The sequence below is a fragment of the Ceratotherium simum genome, chromosome 6, assembly GCF_057802395.1.
Source record: "Ceratotherium simum simum isolate JZ-2026a chromosome 6, ASM5780239v1, whole genome shotgun sequence".
NCBI lineage: Eukaryota > Metazoa > Chordata > Mammalia > Perissodactyla > Rhinocerotidae > Ceratotherium > Ceratotherium simum.
The window spans coordinates 37,551,398-37,568,396 of NC_141905.1; the positions used below are offsets into that span (position 1 = coordinate 37,551,398).

The 16,999-nt window shown below is 50.5% G+C and overlaps 2 protein-coding genes across 3 annotated transcripts; one reads left to right on the forward strand and one right to left on the reverse strand.

Annotated features, from left to right (window-relative positions):
- Nucleotides 1–1,303: 1,303 nt before the first annotated feature.
- On the forward strand, nucleotides 1,304–7,869 carry EGR2 (early growth response 2). 2 transcript variants are annotated; one of them, XM_014784924.2, is made up of 3 exons: nucleotides 1,304–1,402; nucleotides 3,931–4,039; nucleotides 5,402–7,869. In XM_014784924.2, the coding sequence occupies exons 1-3, from the start codon at nucleotides 1,304–1,306 to the stop codon at nucleotides 6,652–6,654; spliced, it is 1,461 nt and encodes a 486-aa protein (XP_014640410.1). In that variant the 3' UTR covers nucleotides 6,655–7,869. The 2 variants fall into 2 exon arrangements, with proteins under 2 accessions (XP_014640410.1, XP_087288285.1); XM_087432159.1 differs by lacking the exon at nucleotides 1,304–1,402 and having other exon boundaries at nucleotides 3,435–4,039.
- A 2,563-nt stretch (nucleotides 7,870–10,432) lies between these two features.
- On the reverse strand, nucleotides 10,433–14,848 carry ADO (2-aminoethanethiol dioxygenase). Its single transcript, XM_014784926.2, has one exon. The coding sequence runs from the start codon at nucleotides 14,531–14,533 to the stop codon at nucleotides 13,721–13,723; it is 813 nt and encodes a 270-aa protein (XP_014640412.1). The 5' UTR covers nucleotides 14,534–14,848; the 3' UTR covers nucleotides 10,433–13,720.
- Nucleotides 14,849–16,999: the final 2,151 nt, after the last annotated feature.

A 16,999-nucleotide genomic window follows, 5' to 3' on the forward strand; every position in this document is an offset into this window, starting at 1 on the left:
TCCCCCACTGCCCTCCCCAGCACAACGATTTATTCTGTGAACACCTTTGGAGTTTATGTCTCTACCTCTTTCTTTTCTCACTTCTTCTTCCCTCCAGGAAGAACACTGTGCGGTTGGTTTCTCTTATTACAGAGCTTATTAGTATGCTGGCTTTGTGCCAACTTGGTCACTCCATCCATAACATTGATCTGGAGAGCCCAAGAACTCAAATTCTCTCTTCACTCTGGGGAAAGGGCTGAGTATATGACAGGCCCTTTTCCCTTGCCCTGTGAAAACCCTGACCTCAGCTTTCCTCTCCCCAGAAATGCCCAAGAAAAGAGATGAAGTTGGTGAACACGACCTGTTTCTTCCCTAGTGGGCTGAGCCAGGATCCCAATCCTCAAAGAACTATTCCTTTTCCGGAACTGAGTTTTCCCGAGCGAATGATGTAGCGACCAGAGCACTGTACTTGGAGTCAGAAGACCGGGTTGCAATTTTGGACACCACCACTTATCAGCTGCGTGACTTTAGGCAAGTCATTTTAGCTTTCTGAACTTATCTATCCACAAGGTGGCTGGCTTGAAATGAGTGTGCCTAGACTTTGTTCCATTATCACTCTTAAAAAAAACAAAAAAAGAAGAGGGTTACAGGAAATATCTACTGACCTGTTTCCAGCGGAGGTTCAGGGAAGGCCTCCCAGGACTGGCCCCAGGCATCCTCTTGGGAGCCCGCATAGCCTCCCTGCCGCTGTCGGTTGCCCCTGCCCCAACCCACCCCGGCGCAGGGCGGGCTTGCCATGGCGCAGGTCTTAACGGAGGTGTGAGTTGTTGGAAAGCTCCGAATAATTCCGGAGGGTCAGTCACTCCCCTTTACTCCAGCGTGCTTTTCAGACGGGCCGGGCAAGCCCGCCTCTCCTCGGTAGGGCCCCCTCCCCATCTGACCCCTACTCAGCCTCCTCCTTCAGGAAGGGTAGCAGCCGAAGACCGCGCGGCTCCCCCTCTCCCGGGCCGCCCCCAGCCTGTGTCCTGCCGTCTGCACCCTGATCGCCGGGCACTCAGGCGTCCAGGAGCTCCCCCTCGGGGCGGCGCGCGGTGTCCGCCCGCGGGCCTGGCAGCAACGCCCGCCGCGGGCCGACCCTGGCGACTCGTCTGCCCGCCCGCCCACGTGCGTGGAGAGGAGCGAAGCGCTAGCAGTTGCCGCGCCCGTGCTTGCCGCCGGTGGGTGCCTCACCTCGGAGGCCGGCGGGGGCCGTAACCCGAGCCCCGGTGCCACGACCTATATTTGCATAATTCGGCCCCCCCTTCTTTCGGACTCAGGGCTGGAGATGCGAGTCGGGCTCCCCTCCGAGGCGTCGTCTTGCCGGTGGTCAGCGCGGGGGCCACGGGATCGGCCGGAGCGCAGACGGAGCGGGCTGGCGCACGTGGTAAGAGCTCAGCTTTCTTTTCTTTTTCCTTTTTTTAGAAACAAGACTTTGCACGTTTTTGCCGGGCGTGGGGTACCTACAAGGGTGCTAACTTTGCTGCGATTTCCTTCCTTTTCTCTTTTATCGCCAATTGGAAAAGAGCGCGCAGCGCAAGCGAGAAACTTTCCCAAATTTTCTCTGGGCGTTTGAAGTCAGGAAGATGGCCGGCCGCGGGAGAACTGATTTCGCGGCGGGCAGGGGTAGAAGCGGCTCTCGGGTGGACGAGCAGCGGCCGCTCCCTGTGCCCCGGGGCCCTGACCGCCGCGCGCGGGGTCGGGCGGGAGCGGGCTCGCTGCGGCGGCAGGTGAGCGGCGGGAGAGCCGCCTGCAGCGCCGCGCTTCTTCCACGGCGTGGCGCCGTGGCTTTCGCCTGCCGGGGCCCCCACAAAGCTGGGGCCGTCTCGGGCCGGGGGCGGGAAAGGGCCGGGCCGGGCCCTAGAGGCTGCCCCCACGCTCTGTCCCAGGCCTTAGCGGCTTTGGGTCGGGAAAGGGCCAGGCAGGCGGCGGCGCGCCAGGCTTGGGCACCTGGGACCAGCCTCTTGCCGGGCCCCGGCCGGGTCCGGAGCGCGCCTGGTGCGGGCCGGGGCGCGTGGGAGGTAGTAGCGGTGCGTGCACCGAACCAGAACCCGCCGCTATCTGGACCCCTGAAAAGTTTTTAAAAATTGCTCTGGGAACTAAACAGAAAGGTTTCCATCGGGGTCAGTTTTTTACTCGCAAAAGGAAACGCGTGTGGGGTGATGGCGGCTCAAAACTGGCGTTAGCGACATTGTTTACTATCACTCAAGACCTCGCTGGGCTCACTGAGGTGTCTCTTGGCCAGGGAACGGAAGACTATTCCTGCTAATGTGTGGCGTTCTAGAGTAGGGCTCGGGTGCGGGCAGGGCGCAGTCCCGGAGAGTAGGCTCTCGGGGGCGGGGGCTGCGGTGGCGGCCGGTACGGGCAGTGAAGGTGAGGATGGGTGTCTTTGCGGAGCACCCTGTCCAGCAAGCCCAGGCGCCCGCTCTGCCGGCCGGTCACTCTTGGCGAGGCGGGCGCACAGACGGGCTGTCAACAGGGAGTGTATAGCGTAAGGTGTGCGAGTGGGTGTGTGAAGAAGGCAGCGGGGGCAGGAGTGTGTAGAGCGGAAGTGGAGCGTGTGTGAGTGTAAGAGTGTGTATGTGTGTGGCGGGGCAGGGTGAGTGTCCAAGCCTCCATCTGGACGCCCCCACACAGCCGACCGCCCAGACGCGCCGGGAAGGGCGCCCGTTTCGCGCAGCAGCTGAAGGGGGGCGGGGAGCGCGCGGGCAGAGGAAGGGGGGGGTCTCCGGCTGAGGATTTCTCTCGAAGCTCTCCGCAGTTATTCTGCTCCTCCTAGGGTCTACTCCCTCCCCCCGCGCTAAGGTGCCCAAAATACTTAAACAAACAAACAACCCCAAACCTGTTCCGTTTTCGCTCCTGTATAAATAGAACAGACTTTCCAAAAAAGCAATACCGCATTCACTCTTATCACCAGCCACTTCTTTCCACCAAGTAATTCAGAAAAAAGCAGTCAGCTTCCGTGAATGCATGCAGCTTTTTTTTTTTTTTTCTTCTTCGCTGCCTCCTTTTGCTTGCGGTTTTGAGCTGCCAAGAAAGTGAGTAGGGGTTTGACTGTAGTGTCTCGGCTCCGCTCGGTTTCTTTCCGAAGTTTAATTTTCCGGAATGGCTCCCAAACAAGGGCTGGGGAGGCGGAGCCGCCGGCACCGGATCTTCGCCTTTTTTGGAAAGTCCCGGAGAACCGGAATTCCTCCCCGCCCCGGGAGGCCGCGGCGCAGCCCAGACCCGCTCACTCTACCCCAGGGGCCTGAGGTGGACCTGCGGCGCGGCCCCTCCCCGCCGGGCTCTGCGCCCTGGACCCGGGCCGCGGCTCGGGTCGCGCGCCCCAGACCCCCGCGGATCCTCGCGGGCTGCGAGCCGGGAGTCGCGAGCCTGGCGGAGCCCGCGCAGCCGAGCCCGTATGCAAATCAGCCATGTGACGGCAAAAGCCGCCTGGCCCAGCCCTGTTCCTCAGTCCATATATGGGCAGCGACGTCACGGACATTGAGGACCTGCCCATAAATACTTAGAGCAACACTTTCCGTCTAACCGAGAGAGCAGCAATTGATTAATAGCTCGGCGAGGGGACACACTGACTGTTATAATAACACTACACCAGCAACTCCTGGCTTCCCAGCCGGAACACAGGAGAGAGTCAGTGGCAAATAACCATTTTTCTTCTTTCTTAAAAAAAACAGCAACTTGTTTGCTAGTTTTATTTCTCTTGGATATTTTTTTCTTTTTTTGGTGGCTGCTTTTAAGTGTGGAGGGCAAAAGGAGATACCAACCTAGGCTCAGTCCAATCCCTCTCCAAAACGGCTTCTCTGACACTCCAGGTAGCGAGGGAGTTGGGACTCCAGGTTGTGAGAGGAACAAATGATGACCGCCAAGGCCGTAGACAAAATCCCAGTAACTCTCAGTGGTTTTGTGCACCAGCTGTCTGACAACATCTACCCGGTGGAGGACCTTGCCGCCACGTCGGTGACCATCTTCCCCAATGCCGAACTGGGAGGCCCCTTTGACCAGATGAACGGAGTGGCCGGAGGTAAGCCGCGTGCCCCCTTCGCGGGCCGGGACCTACGCAACTCGGAGGTGGTGGGTGGGGTGCCGTGCGTGTGCAGGACTTGGAGAACGCTGGGGCGCGAGGTGGACTGTGTTGACTGAATTGGCTTTGAAGACTGGAAGGGGATGCAGGAGGAGCCCGCAGGAGCAGGGACCCGGGCGCTGGAGTTGGGAGCGCGGGCAGATGCACCAGGTCGCCAGCGAGCGGGCTTGCGTGCGCCGCGGCGCGCCCAGCCCCCGGCGGGCGCGGGATGAGAGTGGAAGAGGTGCCGCCCCAGGCTTCGGAGCTTGTGCGGGCCCTTCGGCCGGCGGCACCCCGGCCACCTCTCTCCCGGGGTAGGGACAAAGTGACGGGAAAGTTCGGGGCTCTGGAGGAGAGCTGCGCGTCTGGAGAGCCGAGCGGCGGAGAAGCGCCAGAGGAAAGCGTCCGCCGCTCCCTCCCGGGCAGAGCAGACCCGGGGAAAATCGCAGAGTGCGCTCCCCGTGCGGCCTGAAGGAGCGCCCCACCTGCGCGCCACGCGCGAAGTAGAGGGGGTTGCCGAGGGTGGAGGAGGAGGAGGAGGGCGGGCAGCGGCGGCAAGCGGTTCCCTGACTGCCTAGGGAGGCCTGCGGGGGCACCGGCGCAGCCGGTTTCCTTGGCGATGCGATGGAAAGTGGTCTCCTGCGGCCCCCGCGCCTTCCTCGAAGCCCTGCCACTGGCCTTCGGCTGGGGCGGGGACGCGCGGGTATCGGCAAGGCTGAGAAGGTTGGAAGGGAAAGGAAACCTAGAGACTCCTTCCACCACAGCGCCCGACTCCTTCCAGCAGCCGTCAGCTGAAGCGCAGCGGGAGAGAGAGGGAGGGAAGGCACCCGGGATGGGGAGCAGCCAGGAAATCACTGATGGCCTTCTGGGGCTCCCCTCGCGGGCTGGCAGCTTCGTGGCACTGGCTGGGATCAGTCTCCTGGGTATTTCTGTCCTGGATCCCCAGCCGTGGGAGTCCCAGGCAAAGGAGAGGGAGAGAAGTACCAGGCAGATGAGAAATATTTAATATTGTTGTTGCTATTATTGGGTGTTTTTATTGGGGACTAGAGCCACAGATGGCTGGTTGTGGGGGTTGGGAGTAGCTCATCCTGCTTTCCTGGAGGTAGTTTGAGTCCCAGACTGTTGCTGGCTGCCACAGTGGGATTTTGGGCTAGCTGCTTCTTACTGTCTCAGCTCAGCAATTTCCCCACCTGTTGGACTCTGCCCGGCTTTGCGGTGCTAGGATCCTGGGCCTTGGGAATGGACCCATGTGAGAGGGGGTGAGAAGGGATTCTTGGCTGCATTCTCATTGCTCCACCTCCATTCTTCCTTTTCCCTCCCCAGATGGCATGATCAACGTTGACATGACTGGAGAGAAGAGGTCCTTGGATCTCCCATATCCCAGCAGCTTTGCTCCCGTCTCTGCAACCAGAAACCAGACCTTCACTTACATGGGCAAGTTCTCCATTGACCCCCAGTACCCTGGTGCCAGCTGCTACCCAGAAGGCATCATCAATATTGTCAGTGCAGGCATCCTGCAAGGGGTCACCTCCCCAGCTTCGACCACAGCCTCATCTAGCGTCACTTCTGCCTCCCCCAACCCATTGGCCACAGGACCCCTGGGTGTGTGCACCATGTCCCAGACCCAGCCTGACCTGGACCACCTCTACTCTCCACCACCACCACCTCCTCCTTATTCTGGTTGTGCGGGAGACCTCTACCAGGACCCCTCGGCGTTCCTGTCAGCAGCCACCACCTCCACCTCCTCCTCTCTGGCCTACCCACCACCTCCTTCCTACCCGTCCCCCAAGCCAGCCACGGACCCAGGTCTCTTCCCCATGATCCCAGACTATCCTGGATTTTTCCCATCACAGTGCCAGAGAGACCTACACGGTACAGCTGGCCCAGACCGCAAGCCCTTTCCCTGCCCTCTGGACTCCCTGCGAGTCCCCCCTCCACTCACTCCACTCTCCACCATACGCAACTTTACCCTGGGGGGCCCCAGCGCTGGGGCCACGGGGCCAGGGGCCAGTGGAGGCAGCGAGGGACCCCGGCTGCCTGGCAGCAGCTCGGCATCAGCCACTGCTGCGGCCTATAATCCACACCACCTGCCGCTGCGGCCCATTCTGAGGCCTCGCAAGTACCCCAACAGGCCTAGCAAGACCCCTGTGCACGAGAGGCCCTACCCGTGCCCAGCAGAGGGCTGTGACCGGCGCTTCTCCCGCTCCGACGAGCTGACACGGCACATCCGAATCCACACGGGGCACAAGCCCTTCCAGTGTCGGATTTGCATGCGCAACTTCAGCCGCAGTGACCACCTCACTACCCACATCCGCACCCACACTGGCGAGAAGCCCTTTGCTTGTGACTACTGCGGCCGCAAGTTTGCCCGGAGTGACGAGAGGAAGCGCCACACCAAGATCCATCTGAGACAGAAGGAGCGCAAAGGCAGCGCCCCCTCGTCATCAGTGCCAGTGGCCTCCACGGCCTCGTGCACAGGGGGCACCCAGGCTGGGGGGCCCCTGTGCAGCAGCAACAGCAGCACTATTGGTGGAGGGTCCCTTGCCCCTTGCTCCTCTCGGACCCGGACGCCTTGAGATGAGACTCAGGCTGACACACCAGCTCCTTGAGGCCCCAGAGGCCCTTCGTCCACTAGAGCTGCATGATAAACACTACCATCCTTCCCTGCCCCTCCTTCCCTTCATTGGGCAAAGGGCCTTGGTGGAGCCCAGCACTGCCCCCCTTTCCACTTAGAAGCAGGTCCTTCCTAAAACTTAGGCCACCTTAGTCTCTCTTAGGTGAGTTGACTATCACCCCAAGGTAATGGGGAGGCTTGGAAGGAGATTGGGTGCGGCTCTCTGGCCTAGAGGGCTGAGGCCCGACCCTGCTTTAGAGGGTTGTTTGACTAGGTTTTGCTCCCCCCTCTCTTATTTTGACTGGTTACAGGTTTTTGACTCTGGATGACAGAGTTGACCTGTGACTTTTTCTACAGTAGGTTGGGAGATGCTGATCCCTTCAGGTGGGGACAGCAAAAAGAAGCAAAACTGATGTGCACTTTATGGCTTGGGCCTGATTTGGGGGACGCTGTACAGTGAGTGAAGCATGGCCTTTATGCTGCATTCTGTGGCCCTAGAACAGTGAATCAAAGCTTATCTAGTCGTCGCAACCCTTTAAGCAATATGTATTATAAACTCAGAGAACAAGAGTGCAATGTGATGGGAGGGACATAGCAATATCTGCTCCTTTTTGAGTTGTTTGAGAAATGTAAAGACTATTTTTTCAGTGTATATCCACTCAGATTTTGTGTATTTTTGATGTGCACTGTTCACCAAGTTCTGAACCTTTGGGAAAAAAAAGTAAAGCATTTATGATCTCTTGAAATGAGTCAGAGGTTAACTTATTTAAAGGGGGATGTACATATATTCTCTGAAACTAGGATGCATGCAATTGTGTTGGAAGTGTCCTTGGTGCCTTGTGTGATGTAGACAATGTTGCAGGGTCTGCATGTAAATGGGTTGCCTTACTATGGAAAAAAAATCACTCCCTGGGTTTATTATGGCTGTATATTTCTGCCTATTAATATTTGGAATTTTTTTTAGAAAGTATATTTTTGTATGCTCCGTTTTGTGACTTAAAAGTGTTACCTTTGTAGTCGAATTGCAGATAAGAATGTAAATAATGTTACTGGAGCTGACTTGTTTGGTTATTAGCTCTTAATAGTTGTGGAAATATAAATGATTTATTCTAACGCAAAACCACTAACTGAAGTTCAGATAATGGATGGTTTATGACTATAGTGTAAATAAATACTTTTCAACAATATTTTTGCTGCATAAATCATTTATGAAAGGTTTACTGGGTGGGAAGAATTCAGCAGTCATCCAGGGGGTTTCAGAGCTTTGCCAAGCCAGGATCTCCACATTTTCTTTGCTAGCCTCTCAACATCAGCCCTCTCACCCCAAAGCAATCTCCATTCATAATCAAACGCTGGTGTTCCGGGGATTTCCCCCATGCATTAGTGTAAAAGTGGGGAGGCGTTGTTTTGACTCATTGTTCCGTCCTTTCTAACAGCCTATAGCTTCTCTCGGCTCCTGAGTGGGCTCCGGAAAATAAATACTTACAAACAAGTGCCCACTCGGAGAGTACACATTTGCGGCTGCTTTCAGAACCCTGACCAGGGCCAGGAACTCAGACGAGATGTGGCTTTGTGGAAAGTGTGGTGGCGTGGTCAAGCTGGAAATGACTTTCAGGTTCCAGGATTAGTCTCATGACCACAGAAAACTTTTTGAAAAGTGCTATCACCTCTCTAGATCAAAAATGCACTCAGACACCGCTGATGACAGCGTTAATGGGTTGCCAAAGGAATTACCCCAGGACTCATTTCTCTCTAGCCTTCTCTCCCCATTACCCCTATTCGGAAGGATGGTTAATCTGCCATAGGTTTGGTGGGTCTAGAGATTGTCAAAATACCCAGCTCTTTAGATAAGATATATGTACACCAACCTTAAGAAAATCTCAAAGACAATCTGAATAGGCAAATATGGTCCTTCATGGTACTGGATAATGGTTTGCAAAAGAATACACTATAGGGTTCATTTTACTGCAAGCCTTTTGTAGTGATTTTAAAATATAAATTCACCAAAAAATAGTTATCTAGTTATCATATAAAGCAAACGGATTGTCTTTGTGAAATTATCTTTACTCCAAAATCGGGCCTAAGTATCACTTAAGTTCACCCACTGCTTCTGGATCTTTACACAAGTGCAAGCTGTTGCAGCGCCCCCTGTTGAGCTACAGCATCTGAAAACCCTGTCATCTGTTCGTGCTTTGCCGCTGTTAGACTCCCTCAGATGTGGCTGATCACTGATGGCCTGGTCTGTATTTTAGAACAGCAGACAGTGACAGCTACTTCTGGAAACTACTTTTTGCCCTTACCAGCACTAGAATTTGAGATCTGATTTGTGGAGGTAATTAACCCTTTTCTTATTTCCTCCCTGTCCATATTTCAAAGGTGCAGAATACCTTTCTGTAACTACTAAATAGAAGTTTCTAAACATCAGTGTCAGATTGTTCTGGTGACTAGTGTTATTCCATTAGATTCATATTTCCTAGCTTGTCAGCATATTATCATCTTTGTTGGCCAATTTTGTTAAAGAAATATGTACAAAACAATGCCACATTTTGATAATTATGTGAATATTTCCCTACCAAAATTTCACTATATTAAAATATAGCACACCTAAGTTTTCTAAGATCTATAATTGTGTTGCCAAATCTTAATTTCAGAGCACCTTCAATCAAGATAATGTAAACAATTGTTCATGAAGTGAGACTAAAAGTCTTTTTTAAAAAATCATTTTGAAAAGATTTAAACACATTTAGATGATAGTCAAATCAGTTAGTCACTTTCATCTTGACGTGGACTTGGTGAATAACATACCATAAGGAATACACCTTGGTGTTTTTTCAGTCAGCCTTGTGGCTTTTACTCCTTGATTTCAAAATGTTAAGTCAATCTTTAATCAGATTTTGCTCTCTGCTTGAAACATTCAGGGTACCTTTCACAGGTGTCTCATTTTTTACTTTGCTTGAGAAATAAAGCATATAAAGCTAAGTCTGCAACTTCTTATATTCAATATGCTTTATTGAATAATAATATTGATGTTTCAGCTGTTACTGGGAATTCTTATTAAAAATAAACTTCTGGAAAGTAATTCCTTAAAGATCATAATGCATTTGAAATGGTTCAGTGCACATTAAAAATAGATCTGTTAAACCTAAATAAGGTTTTCAATTATTCATAAACCAAGCTATTTAATTTCAATATCCTAACTGCTGATGAAATTAAGGCAAATTGTTTGGTATGTATTAAAAGTGACTGCAGTAACGTTTTACTGGTCTAATTTTTTTTGAGGGGTGGGGAATGGTCAGCATCATCACAAGTGCCTAAAATGCTGCCAGTCCAAACTACAATTAAACACCTTTTACAGAAAAAGGAAAGACAAGAAAATAAATTTAAGTCCAAAGATCCTTTCTTTCATGGATGAAAGTATTTTTGTTTTCTTGCACTAGCTTATTTTTCTTAGGTTAAATATAAAAGCTTTTTTCTGTTGTAGCAAAATAGTAAGATTAGATATTACATAGTTTCAGATGTGTTTTCAATCAGACTGTTTCAAAGCTCACACTCGAGGAAACAAACTATTAAAGTTTATGTTATTACTTAGAATATAGAATCTGCAGAAGGCCACCAGTTTTTAGTACAACATAATCTTGCAGTATAGACCGTGAACCTTTAACAGTAATTAAAATGTAGACATGATAGCAAGTAATATTTTCCTTCTCCATTTTGCAATAATGAAATAAGATTTACCTCTACACAATTTCAAACATGACTTTATTTTCCATAAGTACACTGATTTTAAATCAGAAATGTAAACATCCCTTGATCTGAATCTTCAGTATCTAAATAGGTCTTAACAAATGATTTCCTCCTTTGACAGTAGATGCCTCATTGCATTGAAATGATCAGTGGTCAGCTTCTGTTTGTAACCTGAGGTTCTGAATTCAGACCAGGAGAGTTATGGGAGTGGCACTGCCCTCAGGTTAGTTGAATAGTAATGGGCAGAGCCCTGAATTAAAAATATATTGCTTCTTCGTTGAGCAGTAGAGCTAGAGCACAAGATTCAAAGTCATTTGGAATAGATGAGTGATGACAGAGTCCTCCTCAGATGCCAAGATTGAGGCACCTACAAGGGGACAATGCAAAAGGAGGAATGAAAGGTGTGGATTTTGGGAGAAGTTAAGGGCTATTAGTGTTAAAAAGTCAGAGAACCCGCTCCTGTTGACAAACACATATTACTTTAAAAATAGGCCCACTATTTTCATCAATAAACAGCAGTTGGTGTAAACTCAATCCATGCAAATCGGGCTTAGTAAAAAACCAATTCTCATAAAGTAATAAGTAGGTAGGTACACAATACTATCCATTGATATAACTCCACACATATAAGCAGAGAATTAAAAAGCTTTGGAAGTATTTAGACAGACAACTTCACACTCATGAGAGGCAATTATTGCATTTGTTATTCAAAGAAAAGTTAAGTGATTACTACCATTGTGCTCATTAGTCTTTGTAGAAGACAACTTTTTCCCCACAGTTGTTACTAAAACATGGTCTATATTGCAGGAATATATGAAAACACAACAGCAGCACATGAAGTCAGTCACGACTAACAGTTTATGCAGAGAGGTGCAAGGTTTTTCAGCCCCATATGTCTTTGTGATAAGAATGTGGCTCACTAAAACAAGTTACATTTTATTTTCACCATTAATTTACTCAGAATTTATTAGCGAACCAAAAATTTCACTGTTCTTACTGAACTAAATTAGAGATCATATTGCTATTTTGGCCTGCAACAATTTCAGTTATTCTTCTGAAAAGCACCTTAGTTTTTTTCATTCAACCTGCTTGCTCTTGAGAACTTTAAAACGTTTCGTAATGAAGTTTGGAGAAACAATTCCTCCTTTATTACTGTTCTATTGACAGAAGGAGTTTTTGTAGGTTAGTTTAATGTACTCCAGGTTCTATTATAATATATACATTACTATCAACAATCTTTATAAGTTAAACAACTTTTTGCTACAATATAATTCAAAACACATAAGGTATGTGATGGATAACCATACACATTCATTACTGTACTATGAAAAAAAACCATTTTATGAACAGTTTTCTAAGAAAATCATCATTTGTATATCTAGAATTCATTTTCAAAGTGAATGACATGAAGAACTGCTTCAAACTGCCCAAAGGAATACTAAACCACACCAGAATGTGAAGCTACCATAAAACAATTTCAGCAACCCTGGAGGAAATGCTTGGCATTACGCCTATGTCAGGTTTTACAACATAGTGGCATGTCACGTTGAATAAGCATCTTTTTGGTTAAAAAAAAAATCGTTCATCAAGAATTTACCTTTTCATTCTATTTTAAGAATTGGGAACAAATATTCCTTCACTCTGGGCCTCTGTAACCCATGTGCATAAAGAGGCAAAGGCACATACTGTTTCCCTACAGGGTCAACACTTTCCACCAATAGCAAATCTCCCTTTATTACAGATATTAGAACTCAACTGCCACATGGGCAAGTCAATCAAGAAGGCTTAGACGACAGCTGGGCAAATTTCAATGTGTTTATTTCTACAGTTTGTTTTCATGAAAAGTTTTGTGAAAAAAGGAATCCTATAAATAGTAAAAAGGAGGAAACAATAGTGCTCCATGGCCTGAAGCAAAGGGTGTCAATACGTTTGTAAACAAGGTAAAGTTGCTCAGCCTATTAAAAGGACAAAAATAAAACTAGTCACAGATAGCACAACTGTCCACTTCAAGAGGTGGGGAGTGGGAAGCATCCTGCCTCAAGTTCTGGTGCCCTAAAATTGCCAGCAATGTAGTGAATTCTCAATTCTCTAGCCTTGATCACCTGTGCCTTCTCTCTCTTCCTATAGAAAACCACACTATGCGAAGCAAGCACTGGCTCTCTCCTGTGTGACAGAGAGTGTTCTGAGAACACTGCCACCAACAACACAGCTGGACCCACCAGCCCTCTGGAACATTAGAGCTCCTGAGAGAATCTGAAACAGTCATCAACATTTTTCTCTACTTTTGCAGGAAAATACTGGAAGCAAAGAGGGGCATGGAATTCAACAGCTGGTTAAGAATGTTTTACATTCAGTTGTTTGGAAGCATATCCATTCAGTTCCTCTGAATCTTCTGGTTAGAAAACACAGAATTACCCTATCACCTCTTAAAGTGCACTAAGACAAAAAAAGTCACATGAGGATAATACATAGTTTTTGCATTAAAGGTGAATCTGCAACCAGAAACCTGCTCAACTCACAAATCTGGAGACTTACAGGGAAGATAAGCTCTAAGTGACCATTTGTCACTGCGATATGCAGGTGCTGAATTTCTTAGTAGATGCTGCTGGAGTAAACCAGATGTGGCTACTGGGCAAGGGGAGGAAAAAAAATAAATCGTGCCCTCTACGTGCATAGTTAGGTTTTGGGGGTAATCCCCCAACTCTGGAAAAATGATTTAATTTTCACAACAAATTAAGTAGGCAGGACAGCTCACTCTGAATAGTAGCTCACCTCTTTAAACCTAGTTTTTACCAATGACTTGAACCAAAAGCAATTCAAACCACTCGGTCATGCAGTCAATAAGTTAAAACTATAACAAGGAGTAAAAGGGCATAAGGACATAAGTGGAAAACAAACGCTATTTACCCAAGGCGGGGGGCATTTAGTGTATTTTTTATACACAGAGGGAACAGGGGGAAGAAAATTTTCATTATGGCTTTAGGATGGAAGCGCTTCAGAGAGTCCCCTGCCCCCCTCCCCCCCGAATCAAAACCCTGGTGGCAGTGACAGAGCCAGGAAACCTAGCATCCCCGCCTCCCCCGCCCCCATAACCGTGCCAGGTGGCTGCAGTCCAGTTGCCCGCGCTTCCCAAAGCTCCCGAGGAAGCGGCTACAGCCCACTGCAGCAGATCCAACGCCCAGGCCTGGGGGTAGAGAGAGAGCCCTTGTGGTGGGTCGCAGGCAGCCAAGATCACATCTGAGTAGGGCACGTATCCGGTCCACGACGCCCGGGTGCCGGCGGCTTCAAGGGAAGACCTTGGGACCTGGATAGGGCTCCCCCTCGCACCAGAAGTCATCGGCCTGCGGGGTCTCCAGGAGCCACACCTCTCGGGGCAGATCACAGGTCGAGCCGGAGGCCTCCTTGGCCCTGACGGGCTCCAGCACTCGGTAATAGTGGCAGTCCCGGCCGTCGTCGGGGTCGTAGGGCGGGGCCAGGATGTCCAGGAAGGCAGCGGGCCCGTCCACGGCGTCGATCTGGTGCAGGTTGTTCAGGTGCGGCGTGAGGACGCAGGGGCCGCTGGCCTCGGTGTACTCGGCCCGCGAGCGCAGCACGCCCGGCCGCACGGCGTCCCGCTCCCGGGCCTGCAGCGGCGGCTCGAACTGCTGCTCCGGCGGCGGAGCCCGCGGCCGTTGCCCGCCGCCGGCCTCCAGCTTGTCCATACAGCTGATGCGCACGGTGCCGTAGAGCACCTTGAGCATGCCGTGCATGCCCGGGTGGTCGTGCAGCGGGATGGACGTGCCGCTCTTGAGCAGGAATACGCCGAGGCTGAAGCCGTCCGTCTCGTAGATGTGCATGTAGGTGACCGGCGGCAGGTTGGGCGGCAGCGGCTGCAGAGTGGCCTTGCGCGGGGCGATGTTCAGGTCCTCGGCGCGGACCTGGGTCAGCAGGCTCTTCAGTTTGCTCAGGTTCTCCACGAAGCCCTGCGGCATCGGCGCCTCCGGGCCTGGCGCCGCGCCGCGGTCGGAAGCGCCGCGCCCGCCCCCGCTGCCCCGGAAGGTGAGGCACGCCTGGCGGGCGATCCGTTGGATCAGGGAGGCCATGTTGTCTCGGGGCATGCTCGGCTGCTCCAACGCGTGCCGAGACCGGCCCCGTCCGCCCCCTGCTTTCCTCCGCCCCTTGCGGTCCCCGGCGGCCGCCACGGCTGCCTGCAGCCCGGGGCGAGGCGGGAGGCCCCGCAACTAACGGCCCGTAGGGCGCGCCGCACCAATGCAGCCAACCTCAGCAGCCGCGCGCCCCTTCCGAGCACGCACGCGCACGGCGCACACCCCGCACTCTCGCTTTGGGAGCAGGTACCGGCCGCGCGGACCGTGGCAGGCTTTGCCTCACACCCGACGCTCCATTCATGCGGCCCGAACCTACGACGGTGGCCGGGCGCTGCGGGCGCCTTGCAGAGCATGCTGGGATTTGTAGTTCGGTATTCCGCATGAGCTCTGAGAGAGTTCTCTTTGTCACCTGGAAAAGGGAAGGATTAGCTTTGTTGGTCATAAAGCAACCTTCCTTACGGTTCCAAAGTGTTTGCTTATTTGAAAAAAGGTGAATTGGGGTGCAAGAAATGTCGCTGGTTAACTACAACTCCCGGCATCCCCAGCAGGCAGGGGTGACGCACTTCCGGCAGCTGGCCTGTGGTGTGGTGGATGCTCTTGGCCGTTACAAGGAACAGGGCAGAGGGTCGTTAACCTTCTGGCGCCGCTGGGGCCTGGTCAGCCATCCAGGGTCGTTTTTCTCTGGCCTTACCCCTGGGAACGAAGCTGTTGAGTTAACTTTAGCTCCTCGTGGCCGGGAGGCAGGACTGTCTGCCACGGCGATCACGGGAGGGCGCTTGCGTAATTTTCTAAGTTTTTTAGAAGATGAGAGGGTCGAGGCGGTCTCTGGTGATCACCACGGTTACTCTGCACAGCCGTCCCCAGCTGTTGTTTGCATCAGGGTCTGATGACGCTGCTCTTCTGGTTACAGAGCACGATAGTTTTTTGCTGGGACTCGAGAGGCCGTTTGCTGTGGTCACGGATTCTGTATACTAACGGTTATCAAACCTTGATTTGCCCAAGAATTACCTGGTTAGGTGGAGAGGGAGCTTTTTAAAAATACACGTTCCTGGTCATCATCCAGAGATTGATTCACTAGATGATTCTGAGGCATCCTATGAGAAACAGTGGTGTGGGAGGATCAGGCAAGCTGTTGACCTTCACCTTACCCTGAGTTTAAAGTCCTTTTGGACTTCTAAAGCTAAACTTGCGTTTCTTGTTCATTTTGTAATTGGAGTGGTTCAGTAAATCCAGTTAAAAGACATGCATTTTTAGTGAGCTGTTTAACCTGTCTAATGAGAGCACTCTGCATATGCCAGGCACTGCATTATGTGCATTACCTAATGAATATTATATTATTTAATCCTCTCAGCAGCTCTTAAGAGGTAGGCACTATTATTATTCCCAGTTTGCAGATGAGGGAATAAGTTGCAGGAGGATAGTAAATAACAGAGCCTAAGCAGCACAGCAGAAATAAGTACAATTTTACCAAGAACAGCAACTTGAATTGGTGTTAGAAGCACTAAATGTGGAGTTGCGATATTGTTTTTCCAGCCTACTGTGCTACTTACAAGTTGTATGTCTATAGGCAGACCCTACCCTTTTAGGTCCTCAATTTATTCACTTGTAGAATGCTGGGCTAGGGAAATAGTCGTTTTGAACCCTAGTGACTCATCAGAAGCCCCTGGGGAGCTTTATAAAAATAAAGATTTGGGGGTCATACCCTAGAGATTCTGATTCAAAAGAACTGGTGTGAAGCCTAAAATTTTTATTTTTGAGATGCTCTCGAAGTGATTCTTAATTTATCAGCTCAGTTTGAGAACCACTGTTAGATCTGTAAATAGTAAACCAATTCTTAGTATTTGGTGATTTTGATTGAGAGGGTGATTGTTTGTTTTAGAAAAGGACTCAAGATTTATTCATTTTCAGAAGTTGCCATGCCATTGTTAAGGTATTTAAATATACTGTCAAAGTTCACCATGTAATGAAATCTCATGCAATCTTTTACTAAAGTGAGGAAAAAGTAAGAGAAAAATCCCCTCCCTCCATTTACAAATCTGGCTTTTTATTTATTGGTTTTTCTCCTGTTAAGGTATAGTTAGTGGGAGGTATAGACTCCACAGAACACAGACTTTAGTAATATACAGATGTGTTTGATTTCTGAATCTGTCACTTGTGTGTGTGTGTGTGTGAGGAAGATCAGCCCTAAGCCAACATCTGCCAGTGCTCCTCTTTTTGCTGAGGAAGACTGGCCCTGGGCTAACATCTGTGCTCATCTTCCTCTGCTTTATATGGGACGCCGCCACAGCATGGCCTGACAAGCGGTGCATCGGTGCGCGCCGGGGATCGGAACCCAGGCCACCAACAGTGGAGCGCTCACGCTTAACTGCTACGGCATGGGGCTGGCCCCTCAATCTGTCACTTCTTAATAGTTGCCAGTACTTATTTAACTGAAGCTCATCAATAAAATGGGATAATAAGATACATATGTAAAACACT